General features: G+C 44.2%; 1 protein-coding gene across 1 annotated transcript in view; it reads left to right on the forward strand.

The window, feature by feature from the left end:
- Positions 1 to 27,062, forward strand: part of ttn.2 (titin, tandem duplicate 2) — a 198,402-nt gene that overhangs the window by 15,363 nt on the left and 155,977 nt on the right. Inside the window, exons 18-43 of the mRNA XM_046403600.1 lie at positions 51 to 193; positions 347 to 495; positions 604 to 831; positions 1,337 to 1,578; positions 2,014 to 2,246; positions 2,335 to 2,499; positions 2,678 to 2,846; positions 2,970 to 4,666; positions 4,762 to 5,043; positions 5,139 to 5,405; positions 5,546 to 5,818; positions 5,927 to 6,190; positions 6,279 to 6,539; positions 6,867 to 7,127; positions 7,298 to 7,561; positions 7,711 to 7,971; positions 8,534 to 8,794; positions 9,239 to 9,499; positions 9,957 to 10,101; positions 10,202 to 10,370; positions 10,626 to 10,857; positions 11,866 to 12,150; positions 12,236 to 12,361; positions 12,832 to 13,020; positions 13,824 to 14,207; positions 16,223 to 16,273. Of these exons, the coding sequence (XP_046259556.1) occupies positions 51 to 193; positions 347 to 495; positions 604 to 831; positions 1,337 to 1,578; positions 2,014 to 2,246; positions 2,335 to 2,499; positions 2,678 to 2,846; positions 2,970 to 4,666; positions 4,762 to 5,043; positions 5,139 to 5,405; positions 5,546 to 5,818; positions 5,927 to 6,190; positions 6,279 to 6,539; positions 6,867 to 7,127; positions 7,298 to 7,561; positions 7,711 to 7,971; positions 8,534 to 8,794; positions 9,239 to 9,499; positions 9,957 to 10,101; positions 10,202 to 10,370; positions 10,626 to 10,857; positions 11,866 to 12,150; positions 12,236 to 12,361; positions 12,832 to 13,020; positions 13,824 to 14,207; positions 16,223 to 16,273 (7,262 nt within the window). The remainder of the gene's footprint in view (positions 1 to 50; positions 194 to 346; positions 496 to 603; positions 832 to 1,336; positions 1,579 to 2,013; positions 2,247 to 2,334; positions 2,500 to 2,677; positions 2,847 to 2,969; positions 4,667 to 4,761; positions 5,044 to 5,138; positions 5,406 to 5,545; positions 5,819 to 5,926; positions 6,191 to 6,278; positions 6,540 to 6,866; positions 7,128 to 7,297; positions 7,562 to 7,710; positions 7,972 to 8,533; positions 8,795 to 9,238; positions 9,500 to 9,956; positions 10,102 to 10,201; positions 10,371 to 10,625; positions 10,858 to 11,865; positions 12,151 to 12,235; positions 12,362 to 12,831; positions 13,021 to 13,823; positions 14,208 to 16,222; positions 16,274 to 27,062) is intronic.

Consider the following 27,062-nt stretch of genomic DNA (forward strand, 5'->3'; position numbering starts at 1 on the left):
CTAGCTGACTTTTCTCAACAGATAACTATTGCCTTGTTTTTTGCCATCAGGTATAAAGTTGCCTACAAGAAGGAGACAGGAGAATGCAAACTGGAGATCTCCATGACCTTTGCTGATGATGCTGGAGAATACTCTATCTTCATCAAGAATCCACACGGGGAAGCCTCAGCCTCCGCCAGCCTGCTGGAGGAAGGTCTCAGCATCCTTTTGTTTCTCCATCCAGGAATTTTTGTCATAGCGGAATGACCACTTGCAGCAGGACATCTTCATTTACAGGACCATTTGAATGTATTAAAGAAAGCTATGTTGGACCACTGACTCAGTATTTCTCCATCTGTGTTTGCAGAGCAATATGAAGCCTATATGACGCAGCATGACGTGACGTATAAAACTGAAGTGACGACGACAGTGATTCAGGAGCCCTCTGTGGTTGTGAGTCAGTACGAGCTGGAACAGAGGAAGGTGACAACCCCCATGAGCTTCGTCTCAGAAACGGTACTTTCCTTTTAAACATCCATAGCTCTGTGTTACCAAGATTATATGAAAGTCCGTGTAGTTTATGTCTAAAATGTTTATGTCTAAACATTACAAACATTTTTGTAGGAATTTCTCATTTCGGCCTTTGAGGAGAGGATCATCCAGGAGATTGAGCTCCGTATCATGAGGATTACCTACAGAGAGCTGGTGACAGAGGATGGAGAGCTGATAGTGACTGCAGCAGAAGAGGAGGCAGTGCAACCGGCTTTCCACACACCAGTCAAAAACTACAGGATCATGGAGGGAATGGGCGTCACTTTCCACTGCAAGATGGCTGGAAAGCCTCTGCCAAAGGTGCTGAGCTGAAAATCTTATCAAAACATCATCTTAATGTAAAGGAATCGAATCTAAATTACAGAAAACCGTCTTTCATCAAAGTTATATTCGGATATATTTTTCATGAGTGCTTCCGTTTTTACAACATGTTTTCTCAACAAGATTAGGTTTTCGATTTTTTTGCCTTTGTGGCTTTGTGCTTAATCAAGAGAAAGTTATGACCAGTTCTGTGCAATGCCATCCACAAATAAATTTATCTCTTAATCCGTTTTGCTGAAAAGCAGTCACAAAATGTCTGTCAGTGGGGTGAAATTGATGGGCCTTTTTTTTATATTTCAAGTTTTATTAATGTGTAGAAGGTACAGAATTTAAAATCCATAACAATCTTGAACTGCCTTCAGTAGATGTCAGTGTTATTGAGTACTTAGATACAGAAAGGGATTCTTTTACTAAATAACACTTGCAAACCTTTATAGGACCGATTCTGCAAAGTTAAATTTGTGTATCTTCTGTCTTCTGCCAGATTGCTTGGTACAAAGATGGGCAGCGTATCAGACCTGGTGGCCGTTACCAGATGGAGGTTCTACAGGATGGACTAGCCAGCCTTCGTCTGCCTGTGGTGCTACCAGAGGATGAGGGCGTGTATACTGCCTTCGCAACTAACATGAAGGGAAATGCTGTCAGCTCTGGGAAGCTCTACATAGAGCCGTCTGGAGCTGTAACCCCTCAGCAGTACACACCTCGGCCAGCCACACAGAGGATCAGGTAAGGTTTAATGGGCTCCAACAAGTGAAAAATAGGATCTTTCACACTTACAATAGCCAGGTCAAAAACATAATGTAAGCGCATAATCTAACATATTGTTGCTTCAGCAGGAGAACCAGATATTTCCGAGTTTGTTCAGACCAAAAAACTCAATTTGAATGATGCCGCTGCTTTACAACTCTTGGACATTTAAATAGGAAACTGTAAAAGTTTACCTTGTCAGCTTCAGTGATTTTGTTTTCATAGCTTGTTTTTGCAGGTTTAAACAACTTGAACAAACTTTGGTCTGACACTGGCAAGATGTTTGTAGCAATAACACACTTCCAGTACAATACAGATGCCTCCATTACTTTGCCAGATAGCCATTTCATTCTGAAAGTGCCCTAATGTTTAGCCTTTAAGACTTTGATACCAAAGACTCCTCTCCTTTTTCAGATCCACATCTCCTCGTTCTCTGAGCCGCTCACCTGCCCGTTCATCCAGCCGTTCTCCTGGACGTTCTCCCGCTCGCAGGCTCGACGAGACGGACGAGGCTCAACTAGAAAGACTCTACAAACCTGTGTTTGTCATGAAGCCTGCCTCAATAAAATGTTCTGAAGGACAAACTGCCAGATTCGACTTAAAGGTTGTTGGTAGACCCATGCCTGATACATACTGGTTCCACAATGGTAAGAGAAATAAGAAAAACTCTATAAATGCACCGTTTATCTGTTGCTTCTGCTACTTGTAAAACAAGTTTATTCTCCTTGTCAACAGGACAACAAGTGGTCAATGACTACACCCACAAGATAGTGATTAAAGAAGATGGTATACAGTCGCTGATCATCGTTCCAGCCATGCCAAATGACTCTGGAGAGTGGACAGTCATTGCTCAGAACAGAGCTGGACGGGCCTCTGTCTCTGTAACTCTTACTGTTGATGGTAAGTCAGTGTCAGATGCTGTCTTACATACGGTACATGATAATCTGTTCAATCTATGTCAGTGCCATGGCCAGCATCTTGTCTTTAGAGTGCATTTATCAGAAAACTCTTGCAGCTTCAATAAAAATTATTATTATTAAATGCTGTCTTATTCTGCACTGTATTTGATGATCCACAGCAAGGGAAAGCCTGGCACGTCCTCAATTCGTTGAGAAGCTGAAGAATATTACTGTCAAGCAGGGCACTCTGGTTGAGTTGGCTGTCAAAGCCATTGGAAACCCCCTGCCCGACATTGTCTGGCTGAAGAACAGCGACATCATTACTCCACACAAACACCCACATATCAAGTATGTATCTTGAATTTTGACCATGAATGATTTTCTGATTTTTGGACACATTTTTGGTATATAAAATTGGTTGTGGTTTAATAAATATCTTGATCAAATTATCTGTTTGGTTATGTATTTCAGGATTGATGGAACCAAAGGAGAGGCCAAATTCCAGATCCCGTCTGCTTCAGGCTCCGACAGTGCCTGGTACACTGCTACAGCCATCAACAAGGCTGGCAGAGACACCACTCGTTGCAGAGTTAATGTTGAGGTGGACTTCGCTGCTCCTCAAGCAGAGAGGAAACTCATCATTCCCAAAGGTACCTACAAGGCCAAGGAGATCGCAGCTCCTGAGTTGGAACCCCTTCATATGCGTTATGGTCAAGAGCAGTGGGAGGAGGGAGACCTTTACGACAAAGAGAAGCAGCAGAAACCACAGTTCAAGAAGAAGCTGACCTCTATCAGAATGAAGCGCTTTGGTCCAGCTCATTTTGAGTGCAGACTGACCCCTATTGGTGACCCCACCATGGTGGTGGAGTGGCTGCATGATGGTAAACCTCTGGAAGCTGCTAACAGGTTGCGTATGGTTAATGAGTTCGGTTACTGCAGTCTTGATTATGAAGTTGCTTACGCTAGAGACAGTGGCGTCATCACCTGCAGAGCCACAAACAAGTTTGGAGTTGACCAGACGTCAGCCACCCTGATTGTTAAGGATGAGAAGGGCCTTATTGAGGAAACACAGCTTCCTGAAGGCAGGAGGGCCCCTCACAGAATGGATGAAATCGAACGAATGGCTCACGAGGGAGGACCTGCAGGAGTCAGCACTGAAGAGGAATTTGAAAAGACCAAACCTGAAATTGTGCTGCTTCCTGAACCAGCCAGAGTGCTGGAAGGTGACATTGCGCGATTCCGCTGCAGAGTGACTGGTTATCCAGCACCCAAGGTTAACTGGTATCTTAACGGACAGCTTATCCGCAAAAGCAAGAGGTACAGACTTCGTTACGACGGTATTTATTATTTGGAGATTGTTGACATCAAGTCTTATGACTCTGGAGAGGTCAGGGTGGTCGCAGACAATCCTCTAGGCACAACTGAACACACTGTGAAGCTGGAGGTCCAACAGAAAGAGGACTTTAGATCTGTACTGCGCCGTGCTCCTGATTCAAAGGCTGCAGAGGCTGTACATGAGCCTGGCAGAGTTGGATTTGATATTGTGAAGACTGAACGACCTGCTGAGGCCACACAGGACAGGGAGGTTGTTAAACTGCGTAAGACACAGAGGATTGTTCACGAGAAAACCTCAGAAGAGTCAGAGGAACTGAAGAGCAAGTTCAAGCGCAGGACAGAGGAAGGTTTCTATGAGTCCATCTCTGCTGTTGAGTTCAAATCTCGCAAGAGGGACGACTCCTATGAAGATCTGTTGAAAAAGACCAAGGAGGAGCTGCTTCATCACATGAAAGAGAAAGAAGAAGCTGAGAGGAGGATGATGGAGGAACAAGGGAAGATCACCATCCCCACAATCAAACCAGAGAGGGTCCAGCTCTCCCCCAGCATGGAAGCACCCAAGATCCTGGAACGCATTACAAGCAAGACAGTTGCTCCAATGGCAGAGGTTCGTTTCCATGTCAGAGTTGTCGGCAGACCAGAACCCGAGTGTCAGTGGTTTAAGAACGGCATTCTGGTGGAAAAGTCTGACCGCATTTACTGGTATTGGCCTGAGGATCATTTGTGTGAACTGGTGATCAGAGATGTCACAGTAGAGGACTCTGCTAGCATCATGGTGAAAGCTTTGAATGTCGCTGGAGAGGCCTCAAGCCATGCCTTCCTGCTTGTGCAAGGTAAAGCCAATTTACGCCAAATCCTTTTGGTTACATGCTCATTTTTATATCCTAATCTATTTTAAAGTCTTGCTTCATTTTATTTCTTATTGCAGCCAAGGCAGCCGTTAACTTTACTCAGTGCCTGGAGGATGCTAGTGCCAATGAGAAGGACACCATGGTGACTTTTGAGTGCGAAACCAATGAACCTTTTGTCAAAGTCAAATGGCTCAAGAACAATGTGGAGATCTTTTCTGGAGACAAATACAGAATGCACTCAGACAGAAAGGTCCACTTCCTGTCTGTACTGACAATTGAAATGAGGGATGATGCGGAATACACTTGTGTGACTGCAGATGATGAGAGTGTCAGGACAAGCGCAAGACTTCATGTCGAAGGTAATCTTTATGCCCAGAATCCTTCCATGAACTATTTTCTTTGATTTTCATTGTGGATTGTTGGTTAATGGTTCTTGATCTTGTTCTGTATCCAGGTGCTGCCCTGGAGCTCATAAAACAAATGGAGAACATTGAAGTACCAGAGACCTATGCTGGAGAGTTTGAGGTTGAGCTGTCTCGAGAGGATGCTGAGGGCACCTGGTTCTTTGGAGACAAGGAGCTCTCTCCCAGCCCCAAATACATCATGTCCTCCCGCCGAGGAAGACACAGCCTTTCTGTAAAGGACGTCAGGAAAGAAGACCAGGGGAAATATACTTTTGTATGCGGAGATCTGAGGACCAGTGCCTCACTGAAGATGAAACGTAAGTGACTTTACAGCATACAGTATGTGAAAAGGATGTTTCTGAAAAGTAATCATGATTTCCAAAGTTTTCTATTCAAAATGCTCTCAATGGCGGCTGTGGTGTAATGTGATGTGTAATGGGGTTTTCTCCACCTTTAGTGCGCCCGGTGACCCTGATGCACCCCTTGACTGACCTCACTGTGTGTGAGGGTGACATTGCTCAGCTGGAGGTCAGGTTCTCCCAGGAGAATGTTGAGGGAACCTGGCTGAAGAACGGCCAGGCCATCTCTGCCTCGGACCGTGTCCACATTGTGATTGACAAACTTGTTCACAAGCTGCTGCTTGAGAATGTCAGCACAGAAGATGCTGCTACCTACTCTTTTGTGGTCCCTGCCCAAGACATCTCCACATCGGGCAAACTCAGTGTTCAAAGTGAGAGTCACAATTAGTATCAGATCTAAGTGATATCAAACTCTAACCATCAGCAGAGCAAACTGAACCCTTACGTCTTTGTCATCATTTTATTATCTTTACTTACAGCTATTGATATTGTGGTGCCACTGAAGGACGTGTCCTCCATCGAAGGCACCAAGGCTGTTCTTGAGGCCAAGATCTCAGCTCAAGACATCAGCTCGGTCAAGTGGTACCACAATGACAAACTGCTGATACCCAGTGACCGAATTCAGATGGTGGCAAAGGGAGCCAAGCAGCGACTTGTCTTCACCAGGACCTTTGCTTCTGATGAAGGACACTACAAACTGGCAGTTGGCAAGGTCGACACCAGCTGCAGCCTAACTGTCGAAAGTAAGACTGACCCCCCACCCACCCCAAGGATTCTACTTTTAGGTCCCTGCTACCGTTCCGCCTTCTAACCACATTATTGTTTTTACAGAGGTACAAATAGTGAAGCACATGGAGGACAAAGTGTGCTCAGAGTCCCAGAATGTCACCTTTAATGTGGAAGTTTCTCACCCTGGTATCGACGCAGTCTGGACATTCAGGAACCAGCAGCTCAAACCTGGACCCAAGTACAAGATGGAGTCAAAGGGCAAGGCTCACTCGCTGACAGTCATTGACGCCATGAAGGATGAGGAAGGCCAGTACACGTTCCATGCTGGTGAAAAGACATCCAGCGCCACGCTCACTGTCTCCGGTACGTCCAAACTGTATAAGAGATTATTGAGTTTTATGCTCAAATAGCGCTCAAATGAACATGATCACTGATTCTTAAAAACTGCTTCTGAACAATACTTTTAACATGACATTGAAACGCTGCACAAATACCTCTAGAATATCCTTTGGGGTCACATCTGATACAATAATTCTGCAGGCTTTAGTCATTACATTAAGGCAGTTTACCAAAACTATTTTGCAAACGATTTTGCATGTCAGGGTTCACGCTGTTTTCTTGTCATGTGATACATGGGAAGATCTTGGATAGAATATTATAAATCAACCTTCTCCCTCACGCTGCCACCAGGTGGAGCCATCACACGGCCCCTACAGGACGTGACAGTGGCAGAGTCCCAGACAGCTGAGCTGGAGTGCGAAGTCGCTAATGCCAATGCTGAGGGTAAGTGGCTGAAGGAGGGTCAGCCCGTGGACTTCAGTGAGAACGTAGTGAGTGAGGTGAACGGAGCCGTCAGACGCCTCGTTATTGTCATCACCAGACCACAAGATGTCGGGGAGTACAGCTACCAGGTGGCCAACTCCAAAACCACAGCTAACCTCAGGGTGGAGGGTAAGCTTCTCAACACACACATTCAGTGTGGTTCTGTTTGTTTATTTTTTTTATTTTCTGTTCTTTTATTTAAGATAAGTATGGAACACTACAAACAAACATCAGCATGTTGTGTCTTTTATTGTATATTATCATTGTGTAAATACCGAGTCCTCCGTTTCCATCTGCAGCTGTGAAGATCAAGAAAACTCTGAGGAACCAGACTGTGACGGAGACCCAGGAGGCGGTGTTCACACTGGAGCTCACCCACTCCGATGTGAAAGGATCTCAGTGGATCAAAAACGGCGTGGACCTGCAGAACAGCGACAAGTACGAGATCACCACTGATGGCATGGTCCACACGCTGAAGGTCAAGAACTGCAACACACAGGACGAGTCTGTCTATTCCTTCAAACTGGGAAAACTGTCAGCTAACGCCAGACTCAACGTAGAGAGTGAGTATCACTGATTTACTGGTTTAACTAGAATTATCCAGTTCATTAGCAGAAACAAAAGTCATAGAAGTTTAGTTATGGGTATAGTTTTGTATTTAACTATTTTAAAATTTGATCCCTTTTAACAGCAATTTGATTTTTTTTCCCAGCTATCAAAATCATAAAAAAGACAAAGGACGTGACATCACTGTTGGACGGCACGGCCTCGTTTGAGATGAGCCTGTCACATGACAACATCCCCGTCAGGTGGATGTTTAAAGGTGTGGAGCTGAAGTCGAGTGACAAGTGTAAGATCCTGTCAGAGCGGAAAGCTCACAAGCTGATCCTGCAGAACGTCGACAGCAGCAACGCAGGAGAGTACACGGCTGTGGTCGGACACCTGCAGTGCAGCGCCACGCTCACCGTGGAGGGTACGTAATGCACTTACAACAACAACAATAACAATCAGTAAAGATTACAACAGTTGATTAAAAAGAGGAGCACAAATTCTGTGATGTTAGTACGCACCAGCAGATGTTGAACGTTTTTGTTAGCGCTTTGTACAAAATGCTTTTTATAAAAAACACAGTTCTATCAAGCAGTAGGATTGTCAGAAAATGCAGTCTTGTAATTTTAAATTGTTTGCAATTTAAATTTATTTTAAATAAAAATCTACATTTTCTCATTTGTTTTGAGTTGTTGTTCTCAAAAGTGATTTAAAATGATTGTAGAAATGTCTTGGTTTCTATTTGTTTTCATTATTAAGTTAAAATTTAGAATAGAGAATAATATCTCAAGAGAATATTGTTTAGAATTGTAATTTGCATTTTATGTATTTTTATTTTATAGTTTGTACCGAGATGGATTTAAAACTGAAAAGGGATGACAGTGATGAGAAGAATTTGAAGCACAGCAGGAAAATGATTTCTGCACTGACTCAAACACTTTGACTAATTGTTCTCCTGACTTATTTTTTGGATTTGTCTGTTGCAGCTCTGCGAGTCACCAAACCCATGAAGAGCGTGACGGTCCCAGAGACTCAGGTGGCCACGTTTGAGTGTGAAGTTTCTCACTTCAACGTGCCGTCCACCTGGCTGAAAGACGGCGTGGAGATCGAGATGAGCGAGAAGTTCAGGATCGTGGTTCAGGGAAAACTCCACCAGCTGAAGATCATGAACACGAGCAGGGACGACTCTGCTGAGTACACCTTCGTCTGCGGGAACGACCGAGTCTCTGCAACGCTAACCGTTAACCGTAAGATCAGATGCAACCGGATCACACCAGCATAATGTGTCTGACTGACCTTCAGTTAAGAACATTTTTTAGAACATTTTAGAAGCCTGACAGGAAGTGAAGTTCATATTTCTGTACAATGAATAATATTTTGTCTTTTGAAACTTTGTGGAATTTGCATTGTCTAATTTGAAAACAAATACAGGTAAAAACAAAAGCATATTTAATTTCAGAGAGAATAACCAAAGTTAAAGTTTAAGTGGTATCTTGTATCATATATAATTTGATATTTTTTGTACGTTTTCTAATATGCAATCAAGATCAGAGCTGATGTAAATCATGAGAGGGATCAGAGAATATTCCTTGAATGTACGTTAATGGTCTTGTTCAGAAAACAGGCCATTTAATGAATAAAAGTGTTCATGGCCTTTTTGTATTTCACCTGACCCTTGGCGTCTTCTCCAGCCGTCCTGATCACCTCCATGCTGAAGGACCTGAACGCTCAGGAGAGAGACACCATCACCTTCGAGGTCACTGTCAACTATGAGGGCATCACCTACAAATGGCTGAAGAACGGCGTGGAGGTGAAGTCGTCGGACAGATGTCAGGTCCGCAGCCGGCAGCTCACGCACTCGCTCACCATACGAAACGTCCACTTCGGAGACGGAGGAGAGTACCAGTTTGTGGCCGGCTCTGCTGCCACCGCTGCCAACCTGTTTGTCGAAGGTAACACGACACTTTACACATTCACTGTGAAAGGGCTTCTTCTCCTGTTTAGCGTTCTAAGAACCCCACCTTTTATTGTATTTCATGTTACTACAAGAACAGGGAATGATCGTAGGTCTTAAAACGCTGTTTTGAAGAACATTTTTAGCTCCCACTTCAGAGGAAGTTCTCTCCTAAGCAGCACAGAAGAACAAAGGTTTTGTAAGCTTAAATTCCTTAAATTTTGATTGTGTATTTATGTCTCAGTCAGTGTGGGGTATTCAGTTTGTAGATCTGAAGGTTTACATGTTTAATTAGGCGGACGAGTGACTGCACAGTCACACTTCAAATAACACCGCTGATATGGATGTCCAAGACTGACCTGGAATTTAACCTGTGAAGAAGCTTCTTTTCGGTTTTTGATATTTTTTAGCGTAATATTTTCCAGGTTTAGATAACTTTGTGTTTTTTTTTCCAGCTCGGTTGATTGAATTCACCAAGAAAATCAAGGACATAAAGATCACCGAGAAGAAGAAGGCTATTTTTGAGTGTGAAGTTTCTGAGCCAAACATTCAGGTGATGTGGATGAAGGACGGTCAGGAGCTGGACATGTCTGAGGAAAGGTATTCATCTGAAAATAACTTCTCCTACACTTTCCATGCGCAGAAGCTTTTTAAACAGCTAATTATGAGCTGAGGGTCATTTTGTGTGTTGCATTTGCAGGTACACCGTGACGGCAGAGAAGTACGTTCACCGTCTGATGATCCAGACAGTTCGTTTGTCTGACGCTGGAGAATATTCCGTCGTAGCCGGATCGAGCGTCTCCAAGGCCCAGCTGACCGTGGAGGGTCGCGATATCCGGATCTCCGAACCGGCCGAGCGGGAAATCACGGTGAGCCGGACGATCACATAGTATTTGAAGTTGATTAACTGTTCGTGTGGCAACACGTCCTCAGTTTCTGTTTTAGAATCGAACAGTGACAGAGTAAAACTTCTTCCTCACTGCTTTTAGTCACTGAAAAGTAAACCTCGCATGACTTCTCGGTAAAGAGAAGAAGCATTTAAACCAGTTAACGAGGTTAGAAACGGTTTTTCTGGACCCAAACCAACATGCAGACAAACTAAATTCTGCCTTCCTGTCTTGTAGGTCCTGGAGAAGCACAGAGCAACCTTTGAGTTCGAGGTGAACGAGGACGATGTGGAGGGGCGCTGGCTGAGGAACGGGGTGGAGATTCAGTTCTCAGTGGAGGAGAGGTTCAGCTACGTGGCTATCAGGAAGCTGCACCGCCTCACCATCTCTGAGACCTACAGGAGCGACGCCGGCGAGTACACGTTCATCGCGGGCAAAAACAGGAGCACCATGAACCTCCGAGTAAACAGTAAGTCCAGCTGCTCCTACAGTGTCTGCTTGGATTTGGGTGTAATGACTCAAAATCAGAGAATGAAATCAAACTCAGTCTGAATTAACTGGGGGATCAGTGCTGATATGTCTCCCTCAAATATCTCAAGGAAATTCAATCGAATGCAACTGGACTTAGTTATTTGTCTTTGAAGACGTTTCACCTCTCATCCAAGAGGCTTCATCAGTTCATGCTCGCTTGACTAGGCTCGGACTAGTCCCAGCCTAGTCAAGCGAGCATGAACTGATGAAGCCTCTTGGATGAGAGGTGAAACGTCTTCAAAGACAAATAACTAAGTCCAGTTGCATTCGATTGAATTTCCTTGAGATAACCATGACCTGGATGAATGAGAATATTCACAGGCTTATTCCTCCCTCAAATATGTTGGAATTATTTTTATTATTATTTATTATATTCTTCAATCAGCCAGATTGTTAGGTCAATTAAATATCAGAATAACACATTTCTCTGAAGCCCATCTTGTCTTCTTCAAACTGAACAGTCCAGAATCTAAATATATTTTGTTAACACACAGATTTATAAATAAATAGAGGACAGAGGATTTTAGTGATTGAGGTGTTTGATACAATTTTAAATGGCGACCTCTGCTGGTCAGATTGTAGTACTGCATTTATCAAAGGACTAATTCTGCAACTGTGGAGAAATGTTTAGTCACAGAATAAGCTGTTTCACTTCTGTTGTTGTTTATTTTGTTTGCTCATACTTTTATTATAAAAATGGTCCACTTTCAAACAGCACTCAGCGTTTAATTATTATCCACTCTGTGACTCCTGCTGGTCACACGAGACAACTTTGCTCCATACGTCGTTTAGTGTGTAACATGACAAATTTGAACCGGTTAACATCATAATTCACACTAATTGATGTTGTTTTCTTTTTATCTCGCTGTGTTCATTAAAATCTTGAGGAATATGATAACGATTCTCCTCTTTTATGGCTCACAAACCGATTTTCTGTCTCGTTCAGTCCCAGAGCCGCCTCAGATCCTTCGCCACATGGAGCCTCAGTCCGTGGAGGCCGGCAAACCAGCTCGCTTCTCGGTGCAGGTGAGCGGTGTTCCACAGCCTCAGGTCTTCTGGTACAAAAACTCCCAGGCTCTATCTGCAGGCTTCAAGTGCAAGTTCCTCCACGAGGGCAACGAGCACTCGCTGCTGCTGATCGAAGTGTTCCCCGAAGACGCCGCCGTCTACAACTGCGAGGCCAAGAACGAGTACGGGACCGCCACGAGCACCGCAGCGCTCAACGTGGAAGGTAACGGGACGTTGAGTGAACAGCAAAGTATTTCAGATCAACACCAGGACATGTGCAGACCCAGGTTTCTGTGTGTGTGTTGCAGTGTCAGAAGTGGTTTCTCCCGACTCTGCTGCTACCGTCGCTCCTCCTGTCGTCATCTCACCCATCGCCAGCACCTCTGCCCGCGAGGGAGAGCCGGCTCGCTTTCAGTGCAGAGTCCGCGGAGACGGTAAGAAAACTAAAGTACTTGAGGGAGCTATAACCAATATTTGAAATGATGATGTGAAAATAATGTGACAAGGCGTTGTGAATTTTCAGTAGAACACGGTGGAGCATTTAGCAGCTACAGAGCAGATGTTCACCTCAGGAAAACGGAGCTAAAAGAGAATGAGTGGTGGACACAAACACAAACATGAACCATGAAGGTGATCTGTAACTGCATGTGGAAATAAGCTCAACATGACTTGTTTCTGCAGAAAACAGGCAGCGTCTGCAGTACCTGTCATAAATTCACATTTCAGTTAAATTTGAACACAGAATGTTTGCATGGATTTACTTCGTCCCCAAAAGTGAATCCATTGACTACAGCAATTCAGTCGGAGTGAGCTGATGTCACTGCAGAATGAGAGCATGAGGGCATCTGACTGCAGTACATCTTCATCACGGTCACAGTGGTCTTCGCCTTTGTGTTCTGTTCAGATGTGAGGATCAGCTGGTTCCACAAGGAGAAGGAGATCAAGCAGTCGGACTTCTTCAGGATGTCTCAGTTCGATGACAGCTGTCAGCTGGAGATCTCCAGGGTTTACCCCGAGGACGAGGGCGAGTACACCTGCGTGGCCACGAACAGTGCCGGCACCGCGTCCTGTTCCGCCACTCTCACACTGGACGGTAAGTTTGTCACTACTGAGACTAAATCCTGTTTTCACTGCTGCACTGAGACTGTGATGGTGAATAACAGAGGCCGGCAGCAGTCGTGGTGATCAATGGTTTTATTTAACTTGGAAACAGACGGTGCACAGATTCAGTTTTATAAACCTTTTGCTCTGAGATTCAGTGATCTGATTACTACAACCTGAACAGCAGTGGGTGTTATTGTTATTATGACACCAGTTCACGCACACACACACACACACACACACACACACACACACACACACACACACACACACATATGCATCCCAGTGAGCACCAGTTTGGTGGATCAAAGGGGAAGGGAAGCAAAGATGCTAAATTGGGTTGGACAAAAGCCTTTTGACTGCATTAAACTCCCACCTGAATGAGAAAATCAGGGGCGGGTTTACGAAAGACAGGGGCACGGTTTTTAAGAAGGGGGGGGCACTTTTGTAAAAATTAGGACTCCTGTTTCTTTTCATTCATATATAAACTAAAACAATGGCACAAGCAAACTTCAAATATTCCAAATTGAAAATATGTTGATAAGTAGACGCTATTGGTAGTTCTAAATTGTCCGGTTCAGTGTGGGTACACCTCAACTGTCCACTGTGGTCTCCTCGGACTCTTTATGCCCAATCACTGATGCCAGTCTCCTCCTCAAGATATTTCACAGGAAAGGACTGTCATGACTGAGGGTGTCAGTTTTCTGGTGAGACAGAAATCACCTAAACTGTGCTGACTGGGATGAGTGTAGCTCCAATGAAGCTCATAAAGCTGATGAACATGCTTCCTTTCAGGGCAAAAACAAACAGTGGATAGTCGTGCTGAGTCCCAGTGGCACGTCTCCACTAGCCTCAGCAGTCTAAAGAAACCTTCCATTGGCCAAAAGCCAGTTTTCATCCAGCCAATCACAAGCTGCACAGTGCCACACGGGGAGGTGGCGCGTTTTCATGCATGTGTGTCCGGCATGCCGAAGCCTGAGATAAGCTGGTTCCACAACCGGCAGCCCGTTCAGCCCACCAAGAATGTGGTGTTTCATTTCGATGAGGTGACAAACGCCGCCATGCTCATCATTGTCGATGCCTTCTCTGAGCATGCGGGGCAGTACACCTGCAGGGCAGCCAATAACGCCGGAGAGGCCGCGTGTTCAGCAACGCTCACCATAACCGAAGAAGAAGAAGGTAACTTCTGGACTTCCATCTGCTGCAGCCTGATTTCTTCTTTCTTCTCAGATAAACCAGTTTCTCTTCCTGCAAGAACTTCACCTTTCACAAGTACCTCGCTGTCGTCTCCAGACAAAACGCTTCAAGGGATGTCCCGAACCAGTCTGCTAAATTTGTATTAGAAAGTGACTTTACTTGACCAAGAAAGCTTAAAAATATTCTTTCCACCGAGATACGCAGCATTAATTTAGAGTAACAACTTAAGACAGATGATTCAAAACCTCTGCCACAGTGTCAGGATTAGACAGAAATGAGGGGATGACATTTTAAACAACCTCAATGTCTCCTTTAAACGGTTTAAAGGTTTTATTCACAGTCGAAGCTGCGAATAAAAGCAAAAGTCCGGAGCTCCAGAGGAGCAAAAGAGAGAGCATCCAGTTTCTGAGGAAGAACTTCCTCAAGAAGAACAGAAGATCCAGACAAGAAAATAAATGCTGAATAGTTTTGAGTTTTGCGTCAGCAGACCACTGACTCTTGGAAATGCGAGTTCACTGAAAGTAACACTAAGGTTGGGCTCGTAATTCGCACAAAGTATGATGGGGCTTGTAGTAACATGGATAAAAATGCATAATACCGTTCAATTCTGAGACTGTATAGAATATTGATATCAATACCTTCCCCCCACACTCAGACATTTCTGGTCTGAGGATTTTCTCAATGCTAACATACGCAGTGCACAGAAGATCCTAAAGCTGTAAACAAATGTGTCAGTGTTATACATACACAGATATCTCTTATAAATACAAAACTGGATTGGGACATCCCTCAGCCCTCTTCAGACCGTCTTCAGGATTTGACTAACCTCACAGTTCCAGAAAGACAAACCACTTTGCTCATGAATGCACCGGTTTGATTGTCACCACTCTTCTCTGCTCGGTCTTCCTCAACCCTCTTCACAAGAAACACCTCGTCTTTTCACCCTCCTTCATCACCTCCGTCCTCACCCTCCTCTTAGTCTCCCGCACAGGAAAACTCTAGAAACTGCATGAAACTCACATGTATAACCTCTCTGTAGTGAGTTCATCCTCCAGAATACTCAAACCTTCTTTGTCTGCTTCATTTAGCCTCTCTGTTATGTGGTGTGGATGTTCTTTAAAGGTTTGCCTTGTTTTATTTCTCACCTGGTTTCTTAACGAAGGTTAAATTCCAGTATGATTCACAAACTTCTGGCATACAAATGGGCCAAATGTGTCTGTCTGAGTCAATTTAATAACATTTCAGGGTCTTTGTCAGTGTAGAAACTTAATTGTTTAGTTGTTGTGGTTGATGGTTTAGCTACAGGTTTTCAAATATGAGACTTTGGTCATGTGATGAGAGATACCCAGATATGACCAAAGTGAACCAACAACTTCTCTTCCAGTTGACAGCTCATGGACTGTAATAGGTCATTTCTGGTGCAGTATTTCTATCAGTCAGTGTGCTGAGTGTATATATTGCAGAGGTTAGGGCCTCTCAAATGGATGTGTACACAGGCAGCTGCAGACACCATTTATGTGTTGCAGAAGTGTTTATACTACTCGGAGGACACATTGGACACAAGTGTAGATGTTTCTAATGGAGATTTAAAAAAAATGTATTTGTGCTCTTTAGCTGATGTGAATGAAATATATGAACAATACAGGCCGAGCTGTGTATTTGAGGTCAGAGTTGCTTTTTGTTTTCCTCTATGGCACTCAGGGTTTTAACTTGTGCTTTACTTCAGTGCTGTAGTTCTGCTTAGTAGCTCAAACACACGTTTCTTCACTGACACATTTTGCAATGGTACCTTGAGTTTCTTCAGTTCATGGATCAGCCTTGAAGGAACTTGTGCACACAAGGGGTAAATGTTTTTGAGTCCAGCTGAGCAAGAAAATCTGAGAGAGATGAGAATTTCCATTTTTATGAGAATGAATGTCTAAATATCACTGGATCAATACTAAATGGGATCCGTGTGTTGATACAATCTGAATTCATGTGATCTCTTTCTACCACAGTGACCCATGTGAGAGAGCAGATTGAAGCCAAGATTGAGCAAGAAGTCAAAGGTAAGGACTCGTCAGATTTCTGAACATCATGTATCAAATCACCAAACTGTTATCACTCATGAGAAGCGGGCATAGTTGAAAAGGGACAGTTTAACCCTATTTTTGTTTTATTTAACGATCTTTCACTTTGAAAGTAGTCTGTGAGCAGGCAATTTTGATCGAAGCTTTTGCTCAGTGAAGATAGTTTTTGAGTGGAGAAACTTTTTTAGACCGTGGTGAAAAAAAACAGGTGTGTGGGCGCATGTGTTACTGATTATAGATGACCTGCATTCACAGACTGCTTTTAGAGTTTGTAAAGCTGTCATTATGTTGAACTGTCCCTTTAAGTGATCTTTCAATTTCCACAGTTGCATGTCATGTCTATGTGTCTTGACAGAAAATTCCTACTGTCTGTATTCTACCTGCTCTTATTCTGATAATATTCCGTGGTTTCCCTCAGGCGAGCACTGGTAGAACTTGCTTGTACCAGTTTTTGACACTTGCGGTTTGCATCTAAAAGTCATTTCGTTTTGGCATGAAGGTTCCTCTGATCTTTCCCAGAAAAGGCACAGGATACGTATCTTTTAAAGCTTCCAGACTTGAAATGCCCTTTAAAAGATATGGAGGGTTACTGCATCTGGAACTGATACCTTCCTCCTGCAAAATATTTCTTAGCCTGGCTTGCAGATAGTGGGATGTGACTCCTGTGGTTTGCATTTTAAATAACACCAGTAAACTATATTAGTTCGAATAAACGCCTTCTCACCCAATTTTACAGCTTCATTTCTTGAAGTCTTGGAATCTAAGAGCTTTGCTTCTCATTCATAGTTGTGCATCATTTTTTCCTCTTAAGATTAAGGATTAGAAAGGGCGTTTATTCTCCTGTCTGCAAGTCAGGTAAGGAATATTATAGCATAAAGGAAAAGCAATTATCAAAAAATAAAACAAGCGAATGTTAGCCGCCCATCTTGGAATTATGCCTTTTTTAAATAATGATAAAATAATTTATGTCTTGAAGAAATTTCCACAGACGAAGGATCAAAACTTCCCGCAGGTTTCTAATAAAAAGAATCAAGTCTTGCGTTTATTCGAACAAATATGGTGAGTGAAATTATTTCTTCTGGCATTGTGACTCCCAGCATGCATTTAATATTTTCATTAATGATTGATTCAAATCCTTTTCTCTTTTTTTTAACCCTGGAGGATGTGTTGTTCTGACAGTTGTCTGTTTCTGGTTGCAGAGCTGTTTTATCATGAAAGCAAAGAAGAAACACCACACAGCAGCACAGAACTCACCGGCACTCGTCAGCTGAGAGGAGCCTTCTCTGACACAGAGGAATTCTTCGATCACGGCCTGGTGTCAGCCAATCGCTGCTCCAGCAGAACCTCCTCCATCACCTCATGGACGGAGAACATCAAACCTTCTTTCACCAAAAAACTTAGGTTCCAATCTGTTTTAGAAGGGGAACCCGTGGAGTTAAAGTGTAAACTGGTTGCTTGTCCTACACCAACTATTCTCTGGTTTCATAATAATAAATCTGTTGCGAAAGAGCGCAGGCGTAGGATCCGTACTGACAGCAAGATGCACATGCACACTACCAGTTTGGTTATCGATAGTATCAAAGAGAAGGACTCGGGCAGTTATAAGGTAATGGCAATAAACACTGAGGGTTCTGCCGAGTCCACAGCATCACTTTTGGTGTCGATGAGGGAAGAGCAGTCTGTTAACTACCTGAGTTTTGTTAGATGCTCTGCCAGAGCCCATGAAAGCCTAGACACCATGGCAGAGCAGAGGAAAGAGAAGAAGTTTAGGGTTGATCTCAGGTGCGTGGGGTCTCCATTTGACAAAATGTCCAAAGTTCATCAAGGAAGATCTCGATCAAAACACTCTCTGGTGCGCAGCGTGTACTTCGGATCTGGCTCCCATTCAAAAGTGAAAGAGTCAGATAAAGAGTCCAAACGTTTAGAGACTGCCTCAGAGCGGGCCCCGTCCCCTCCTCCCATGTTTGACAGGTCTGAGCGCTTTAACGATAGATTCAGTGACATCTACTGTGACCGACGAACTGGTGCCAGGTTCAGTGACAAATTTAGTGACAGGTGCAGCGACAGATACAGCGAGAGGTTCAGTGACACTGAGAGCCTTCACAACGAGGTAAGAACAAAACTTACCACACTCCAAAAAGCTGTCAAACAGAAAAAGAGGCTTTCTATCTCTACCATGTCTTCTTCTGAGTTTGAGTCAGAATCAGTTGCCAGTGAGTCAAGCTATGCAGATTATGTGGAGAGGCTCAGGGTCAAGCCTGCCTCTCTGCCTGATGTACAACATTTTAATCGACCCTTTGATTTGGGGGATGGTCAAAGGGAGTTTCAAGGTAAAACTTCAAGCAGTGTGCCTTCTCAGCCTCGTGTGAGGCATTCGTTTGAGCCTCAGTCCAGAACCAGGGCAATTCAGATCATGAGAGGTGAGTTAGTTGATACACTGGTGGATAAAAAAGAGCAGAGTTTTGTTGAATCAAAGGTAGATGTAAGAGTCAAGCAGATGGTAAGTGAACATCCCACTGTGGTGACTGACCAGATGATGCAGGATACAAAGTCTGAGATTGAGCTTTGCCACCCCGAAGTCCCATACTCTGAAAAATTGGTATATCCAGTGTACACTGAAAGTGGGGAATCTCTTCCTGCTCAAGAGGAGGTACCACTCATGGAGTCACCCAGGCCTGAACCGGTCACATCTATCAGGGAGAAGTTCCATAGTGAAGCAGTTACACAAGAAGCAACAACAGAAACAACTGAGCCATATGAAAAGGAGTCTCTAAGGGCTCAGTATGAGAAGAGCCTTGAAGCTGAACGTATGGAGTGTGAGGAAAAACTCCTTGCCCTGCGGATCAAGAAATGGCAGCAAGGGAGTAGGATGTCAGAAGAGGAGACTCTTCACCCTGAATCTGATCTGCCCATGCCGACAGAAATGCAGTACATGGAGCCTGCAGGGCACATTTACACCCAGCAGGATGAGGTGGTGGAGAAAATGGCAACTGTAGATACTGAGGGCATACTCCCCTCTTTCCATAAATCACCGAAAATGAAGGCAGAGTTGGAAGGTCCTGACGCTGCAAATCTGTCAACATCCAAATCACCTAAAGTTAAAGCCAGAGGACACGAAGTGGAAATGTCGCTGCCCAAGCTTGCAAAGTCAGCCACAGCAGAAGCCAGGTTAGAAGAAATGGAAGGTGAGGTGCCGCTCATGCTGGTACAGAAATCCCCCAGAATTAAAGTGAAAGCAGCAGAAGTGGAAGCAGAGTTGTCACCTAGAGTTAAAGGCAGAGCAGAAGTCAGATCTATGAACAAGAAGTTCCTTCATGAAGCAGTAAGACCAGATCGTATGGCAACAGAAACAGTTGAACCATATCAAGAAGAGTGTGGAAGGGAGTCTTTGAGGGCTGAGTATGAAAAGAGCCTTGAAGCTGAACGGAAGCAGTGTGAGGAAAAACTCCTGGCCTTGCGGATCAGGAAATGGCAGCAAGGCATGCAAATGCCAGAAGAGGAGATGCCCTGCCCTGAAACTGATGTGCCCATGCCGGCCAAGACACAGTACATAGAGCCTGAAGGGCACATTTACAAACAGCAGGAAGTGGTAGACAAAAGAACATGTCTTGAATATACTGCCATGTCAAATCCTAAGTCATCTAAAGTAAAAGGTAGAGTGGAACAGGGCGAAACCTCTGGTCTCCTACTTAAACGCAGAACAAAGGGCAGCCCAGAAGAATTAGAAACTGAGACATTGGCCGTACTGGTGCAGAAATCACCCAAGATAAAAACTAGAGCAGCAGAAGCGGAAGCTGAGTCATCACCTAGAGCAAAAGCCAAAGCAGAGAAGATGTTATTCGAGAAAACACAAGAAGAGCGTGAGCTCCAACTGTCAAGGGAGAACATCTCTGAACTGAAGAGTGAGAGTGAGAGGTTTGTCAGTGAGGAGGAGGCCTTGACTCAGAGGATAATGAAATGGCAACAGGATGTTCTCATGGAACAAGATCAAGCTGTGAAGCTCAAGTCCGACTGGGTGGAGGGTTACTCCTCGATCCAGGAAGAGAGGACCACCGAGGTTGGAAAAAATGTTCCAGAAGCTTCTGTTTCAGAATTGGTTCCACAACCTGAAGTGGTATGTGGAAGGAAGCCTTCCCCAGGAAAAACAGCCAAAGAGAAGTTTCTTTTGAGTGAGTCAGTTCTGGCTGGTTTCCAAAATCAGCAGGGCGATAGCCTACAGTGGCTGCCTGCTGCTGAGCTACTGACAGAGGGCCGTGAGACCAGGTTGCAGAGAGATAGTGAGTACTTCGTAAGCGAGGAGGAAGCACTGGCTCAGCGCATCCTGAAATGGCAACAGGATGGTGTTGAACAAGAGGAAGTAGCTGAACTGGAGTCTGAGTGGGCTTTGGGCAATCAACAACCTGATTCTGGGTTGCCCTTTGAGTCCCGTGTCTCACCATTTGATAGCGAACTCCATCATGGTGGCATTTATCATGAAAACCAGCCTTCGCATACAACCCTTTCTGGTGTAGCCTTACCCACAACAAAATATTCACCTGTTCCACATGCTCCTGGATACAAGCCATGTGCTCCTCATCAGTCCTCTTCCATAACGAGTCATTCTCCCACATGTGCTGGTTTACCCCATCATGTGGCTGCTACCATTGAAAGTTGTGATTTGAAATCTGCTCCTGTAAAAGACAGAACAGGTTCTCCAGTTCAGGGATATTCTCCAACCCAAATTACTAGTGTGCCTTTTGAGGGATATGAACTTGCCTCTGCTCAGGGTGAGAGCCCCAATAAGCATGCCAGAGAGTTTTCTTCGGTCAGGAGATACTCCCCATGCCGTAGTCCAAAGGAGGATCTGGGAAGAGAGCCAGAGAACAGGCAGAGCAGGGAAGATTATGCTGCACCTCTTGGTAAATCCAGCTACCAACACTTCCAGTCAGAAGTAAGAGAGGAGAGAGAAATGAGAGAGGACATAGGAACTTCCAGAGGCAGCAGCGAATGGAGACAACAGAAAGATTTTGAAGGTATGAGAAGAGAGGAAAGAAGGAGAGATTTGATAAAGTTTAAACATGGTGGTGATATGAGCACAGAAAGACTTGAACCCAGAGTTACAAAGGAGGAGAGGAGAGTCCAAGAAGTTCCAAATGTGAAAGAGTCATTCTCCCAGACTCAAGAGTATAAAAAGGTAAAAGAGGGGGATACACAACCTGGATTGTCCCATCCAGTGTTTGTGAAAGAAATATCTTCACTTAAAGTTAAATTTGGTGAGATGTCAGAGTTTACATGCCAGTTCCAGGGTGACCCTCTGCCCACAGTCACCTGGCTCAAAGATGGCCACCCATTAGCTGACAACCCTGACTTTGATATCATAACCAAATCCAGCAAATCACAGCTCACTGTCTTTTATCCAACAACAGACCACGAGGGAACATATGACTGTGTCATAACCAATAATCACGGCAAATCCATGTGCAGTGCCACTCTTGAGATCTCTGACAAAAAGGGGGCGAGAACTTCAGTGGTGACACAGGAGGTGGTAGTTACAGAGGAGCAAGAGAAGCATGAGGAAAATGAAGATGACATCATGGAAATGGAACTTAAGACCTATATGGATTCAGGAAAAGCGACACTACAGGTGCCTCAGACAGTGATCCACAGACAGCTCTGCTCAGATGAATCTTTCAGCTCTTCACCTGTAGAAATCAGGATTACTGCTGCAACCCCTGTCCCTGGGATGATGGAGGAAAGCAGTGATGACAAACCTCTGACTTTTACAGAGAAAACTTCAGATGTACCAAGTGATGAAGGAGCCTCTCAGACTATCAAACACAAATTTACTTTCTCCTTTGATGTGGTTGGTGAAGCTCCTCACATTGTCAGTGAATTAGAGAATATCACCTGTTCTGAGGGCTGCACTGCTGTGTTAGAGTGTGTCATCACAGGCGAGCCTGCCCCGGAGATCACATGGTATTATAACAATGCTTTCCTAAAACCCACAGCTGGGAAATACAGAGTTGAGGTAGACGATATACAGCCTGTATACAGGCTGTATATCAACAATTTTACATGCACCGATGCTGGAGTGTACAAATGTGTTGCTAGAAACAAGCTGGGAGAGGTTACAAGCATTTGTGATGTGTCATTTCAAGCTGCAGAGCCTGTGCGATTTTTAGAGGGTGGTGGTGCCATGGAAGATGATAGTTGTACTCCATCTGGAAGAGGGAACCTAACCAAGGATGTCAGGAAACCTATCGCTAACTCTAACCCCGAGGATGGTATCATTCATACAGACAAACCTTTGGGTTCAAGAGCTCCATCGAAAGCTGTTAAAGCCACAAAATCCAGAACTGGTGTACCTAGGGAGCCTTCAGCTATATCTGGCTGTGGTCTGCCAGCATCTGGTGCTGTGGTAAAAGTTGCTCAGATTAAACAAGCTTTTGAATCAGACTCGCCAGTGGCATTTCTGACATCCTCGTCTCCCAGGGAGCAGAGAACGGAAACACTTTTCCCTGAAGAGTTTATACCTGCTGTGGCTGTTCCTCCTGACCAACAGGAACCAGCAATTGAAACTGGGAACATGCATGCACAAGATGGTGATGTACTTGCTACCACTGTGACAATAAATCAGAGTTCTTCAAAAGCTGTACATGTTACAGCAGCACCAGATTTTACACAAACAGTTCCATCCTCAGAAAAATCAGCTTCTTCTCAAAGTCCTGCTGCACACATAACTGCCTCTGCCAAGACTGCCCAGCCCACCTCCCCTCTGCATTCAGACAGTGACATTTGTGTGGTTTCCACTGGTGTTGAAGAGAGAGCAGCTTTAGCAGAAAGCCGTGGTGCAATTAAACAGTTTGTAGGGGAAGTGCAAGATTCTCCAGAGCTGATTAGGCCACAACCACGAAAACCTGCTTGTTTTCCTGAACAAATGGAGGCGAGTGAAATGGAGATGGTAAGGGAGGAGACTGTACGTACATTTGATAGAACTAGCAGCTTCATTCCTTTCCAATCCGAAAAAGTCTCTGCAGTAAAACGCTCTGTTAAAACTTCAACTCCAGCAGAAACAGCTGTTAAGCCTAAAAGAATTTCTGAGTCTCTCAGTCCTGAGAGACCAAGTGCAGCTGCAAAGTCTTCCACTATTGACAGTGAGGTTGAAGTTGTCTATATGGAGGTCCCAAGTTATGTTGAGGGACCTAGTGATGTGGAGGAGTGGACAGGAGTGAAAAAACATAGGAAACAAAAAGTAAAGGGAAATGTTTTAATTCCTGGGGTGGAACATGTAAGTGAGGAGGCTGAACTTCCTTGTGAGGAGCTGATTTCAATTCCAGAACCTTCTATGGACAGTGGTGTTTTCTTAAGTATGCCAGACTCCCAGGCTGATGTGACAGAAGTAGCAGAAGAAATGACTGGCCATGTAGTCGAGCCTACACAAATCAAGGGAGAAGATGAGAGAATTGATGTTTATGTGAGGCCGGAACCTGAACTGCTTATTGTCAAGTCTAAAGTGGACGGCATTGTTAAACCACTTGGTCTGCCCAAGGATGCTGCTGCTGAGCAATCTGAGAGCCAAGTTGCATCCATACAGGAAATGGGCAGTTTGGACAAGGCCTCAGCATCTGAACCTGGGGGAGCAGCAGCAGCAGTTGGCTCCATGGAGGAGGAGGAGGTCACTTTTGGTGCTGTGTATGACTACTACAACCCTCCAGCAGATTGGGGAAGACCACTGTCTCCTGAGTCCGAAATGTCCATTGAGATTGGCAGCACTGTGAGTGAAGAGATAGCTGACGTAGCTGAAAGGTTTTACACACCAGGCTCGTCTACTGAGGTCTCGCAACCAATTGCAGAGTCCTTACACACTCCAAAGTCTCCCATGTCCTTCCATACTCTCAGTTCTGATACACCTGGTGGGTTTGTAACCCCTCAGGAATATCCCTTCTCCCCTGAAGAACATAAGAGACCGTCGACAGGAGAGTCCAGCGAGAGGTTCTTCTCGCCACTTCAATTCCTGACATCTCCTGCTGATGAGGGCATTGAAACGACACCTCCCGGAATAAATGTGGACGAGAATCGATTCCTCTCCCAAGGGAGAGGCTCTTTATGTCTGGGAACCCTTCAGGAGAAAGTGCAAGGAATCCCTCCTGCCTTCCTCAAGCCTCTCATTAAGAAAAGAGTGTTTGAAAATGATTCGCTAACTTTTCACGCTGAGGTGTTTGGCCTACCTTCCCCTGAGGTGAAGTGGTTCTGCAACAAAACTAAACTGGTGGCAGAGGACAGAGTACAAATGGAGAGAGCTGGTGATAGCATCTCTCTAACAATTCACAATGTCACTAAAGCTGACCAGGGAGAGTATATCTGCGAGGCTGTGAATTATGTTGGCGAAGCCAGAAGTGTTGCTTTAGTGGTAGTTGTATCACAAGAAGTGCGATTCATGCCTGCCCCACCCACTGTCACCCATCAGCATGTGATGGAGTTTGATGTTGAAGAAGATGACTCTTCACGTTCTCCTTCTCCTCAGGAGATTCTGCTTGAAGTAGAACTGGATGAAAATGAGGTGAAAGAATTTGAGAAACAGGTTAAGATCATCACTATTCCTGAGTACACAGCTGACAACAAGAGCATGATCATATCTTTGGATGTGTTGCCCAGTATTTATGAGGAGGGTGCTGTAGATTTTGTCACCCAGGAGCGTGATGATTTGAAAATAGCTTTCGAGGTCACTGAAATGCCTCCAAGGTTCATCAATCCCATATGTGACATGGAAACCCCAGAGGGCACAACCGTTATGTTTGAGTGCTCACTAATGGGAATTCCATCTCCCATTGTATCTTGGTTCAAAGGTGACAAAAAAATCCCTCACAATAACAAAAAATATTTGCATTCATCTGATGGAGACAACCACTTCCTGAAGATCTGTAAAGTCACAACTCAGGACTGCGGAATTTATACCTGCAGGGCTATTAATGTTGTTGGGGAGACCCTATGTAGGGCCTCCTTGGTGGTGGTAAATGCCAAAGCTTTCTCAGGGAAAACCAGAGGAAGGGAATTGACTGCTGTATCTCTTGGAAGCGCCAAAGTCCAGCCGCAAAAGTTTGACTTGATGGTTGGCAACACATCATTTGACGGCGAACAAGTGTCAGAAATTGAGCTTGAGTTTGAATTTGAGCAAGAGGCAGATGAGTCTCAGCGGGCAGTCAGACTGGTGGCCAACACTGACAAAGAAATGAGTGAACAGGGAGAGAAATACGTAAGCATTAACTTTGATGTATTTGCTGAGCCAGCAAAGGATGACAAGGTAGAGTTCAAAGGCAAGTCCTCTGATATGTGTAGCTTCCAGTTTCAGGTGACTGAGACAGCCCCTAAATGTGTCATCCCATTGACTAATGTTACAGCAGCGGTAGGGACACCAGTTATCCTCCAGTGTCTGGTTAATGGTAAGCCAAACCCGACAGCTGAGTGGTACAAAGATGGAGACCGTGTCACAGACAGCAGATGCATAATCCAGGAGAAAACTGCAGGCCATTTCAATCTGCTCATTACTAACGTGACCCAGAGTGATGCTGGCGAGTACAAGTGCAAAATCCAAAACACAGCTGGTTGCATTGAAACTACTGCACTGCTAAAAGTCTTTTAGAGGTTCAAAGGTTTGGGGCTGGTTGCACAAAGATGACCTTGTTGTACAAGTCATATGTTGCTAATTCTCGATTACTTTAAGCCGACCGTGTGGTCTATTAAAATTCCTGAAAATTAAAAAAAAAACAAACAAAAAACCAAAACTGCCCATAGCTGTATCCTCTTCTGTATTTTTTGATCTCACATATGCAAATGCATCTGAATGACCGTCATCTGTCCCCACTGAATGTGGGCAGTACAGAATCAAATCAAATCAAATCACTTTGCTGGTTTGTCTGTTTAAGGGCTCAGCTGCACACACTTACTTTACTTGTTGAGGCTGCTTTGCTGTTTTAACTCTATGCGAAGTTAACAAACAAATTGGCTTTGTCACTGGTAGCAAATGTTTTTGCACCCCTTGGCTTGAATTGAATGGAAGTGAACAGGATATGAATATTTGCAGCTTTAAAAGTTGAAACAGGAATAGCCTTTATAATTTATTTATGGTTTACAAATTACAAGTTTTCCACGTTTTGTCAGTTTGCAGAAGGTGTGCTTTATTGTTTATTGCTAAAATGCAACTGTTAGGAGATAATGTGGGGGCTTAGTTGCTTATTGTTTTTCTATAACTTATGATAAGAGCCAAACTAAGAATGGCCTAACATCACAGAAAAGTAGAAAAATTTACATTTTTGTGCAACCAGCTCCTGGTCTTGTGGGTAAAGGCACTGTGTGTAAATGCGTGTGCAAAAAAATCAAAAAACAAAACAGTTGAGTGAGGACAGTGACGGTCGGCTGAGTCGTTTTTTTAATTCACTCTACGTTGTGTAAAACTTAATGCAACAGTAGCTTTATTTAAAATTCTTTTAGAAAAATCCAGGTTTTATGTTTGCTTTTGTTATTGGGTAACACATGAAAGTGAGCTGCTTTAACCTTGCAATTCAGAGATGATGTTAAAATACAACTGCACCTGTTATTTCTGAAGTCTCACAGCTCAAAGACAAAACGTTACCAGACTATTTTTAAGATTGCGCTGTTCACGTGAGTTTGCAGATAACTACTACAGCTAAGAATATTAGGAATGTGCATGCAGACATCTCATACACACCAATCATTCACAAAATTACATATCATAACATTTTAAATGTTTTTGTTAAACTATTACCAGTTT

The sequence above is a fragment of the Scatophagus argus genome, chromosome 11, assembly GCF_020382885.2.
Source record: "Scatophagus argus isolate fScaArg1 chromosome 11, fScaArg1.pri, whole genome shotgun sequence".
NCBI classification, from domain to species: domain Eukaryota; kingdom Metazoa; phylum Chordata; class Actinopteri; family Scatophagidae; genus Scatophagus; species Scatophagus argus.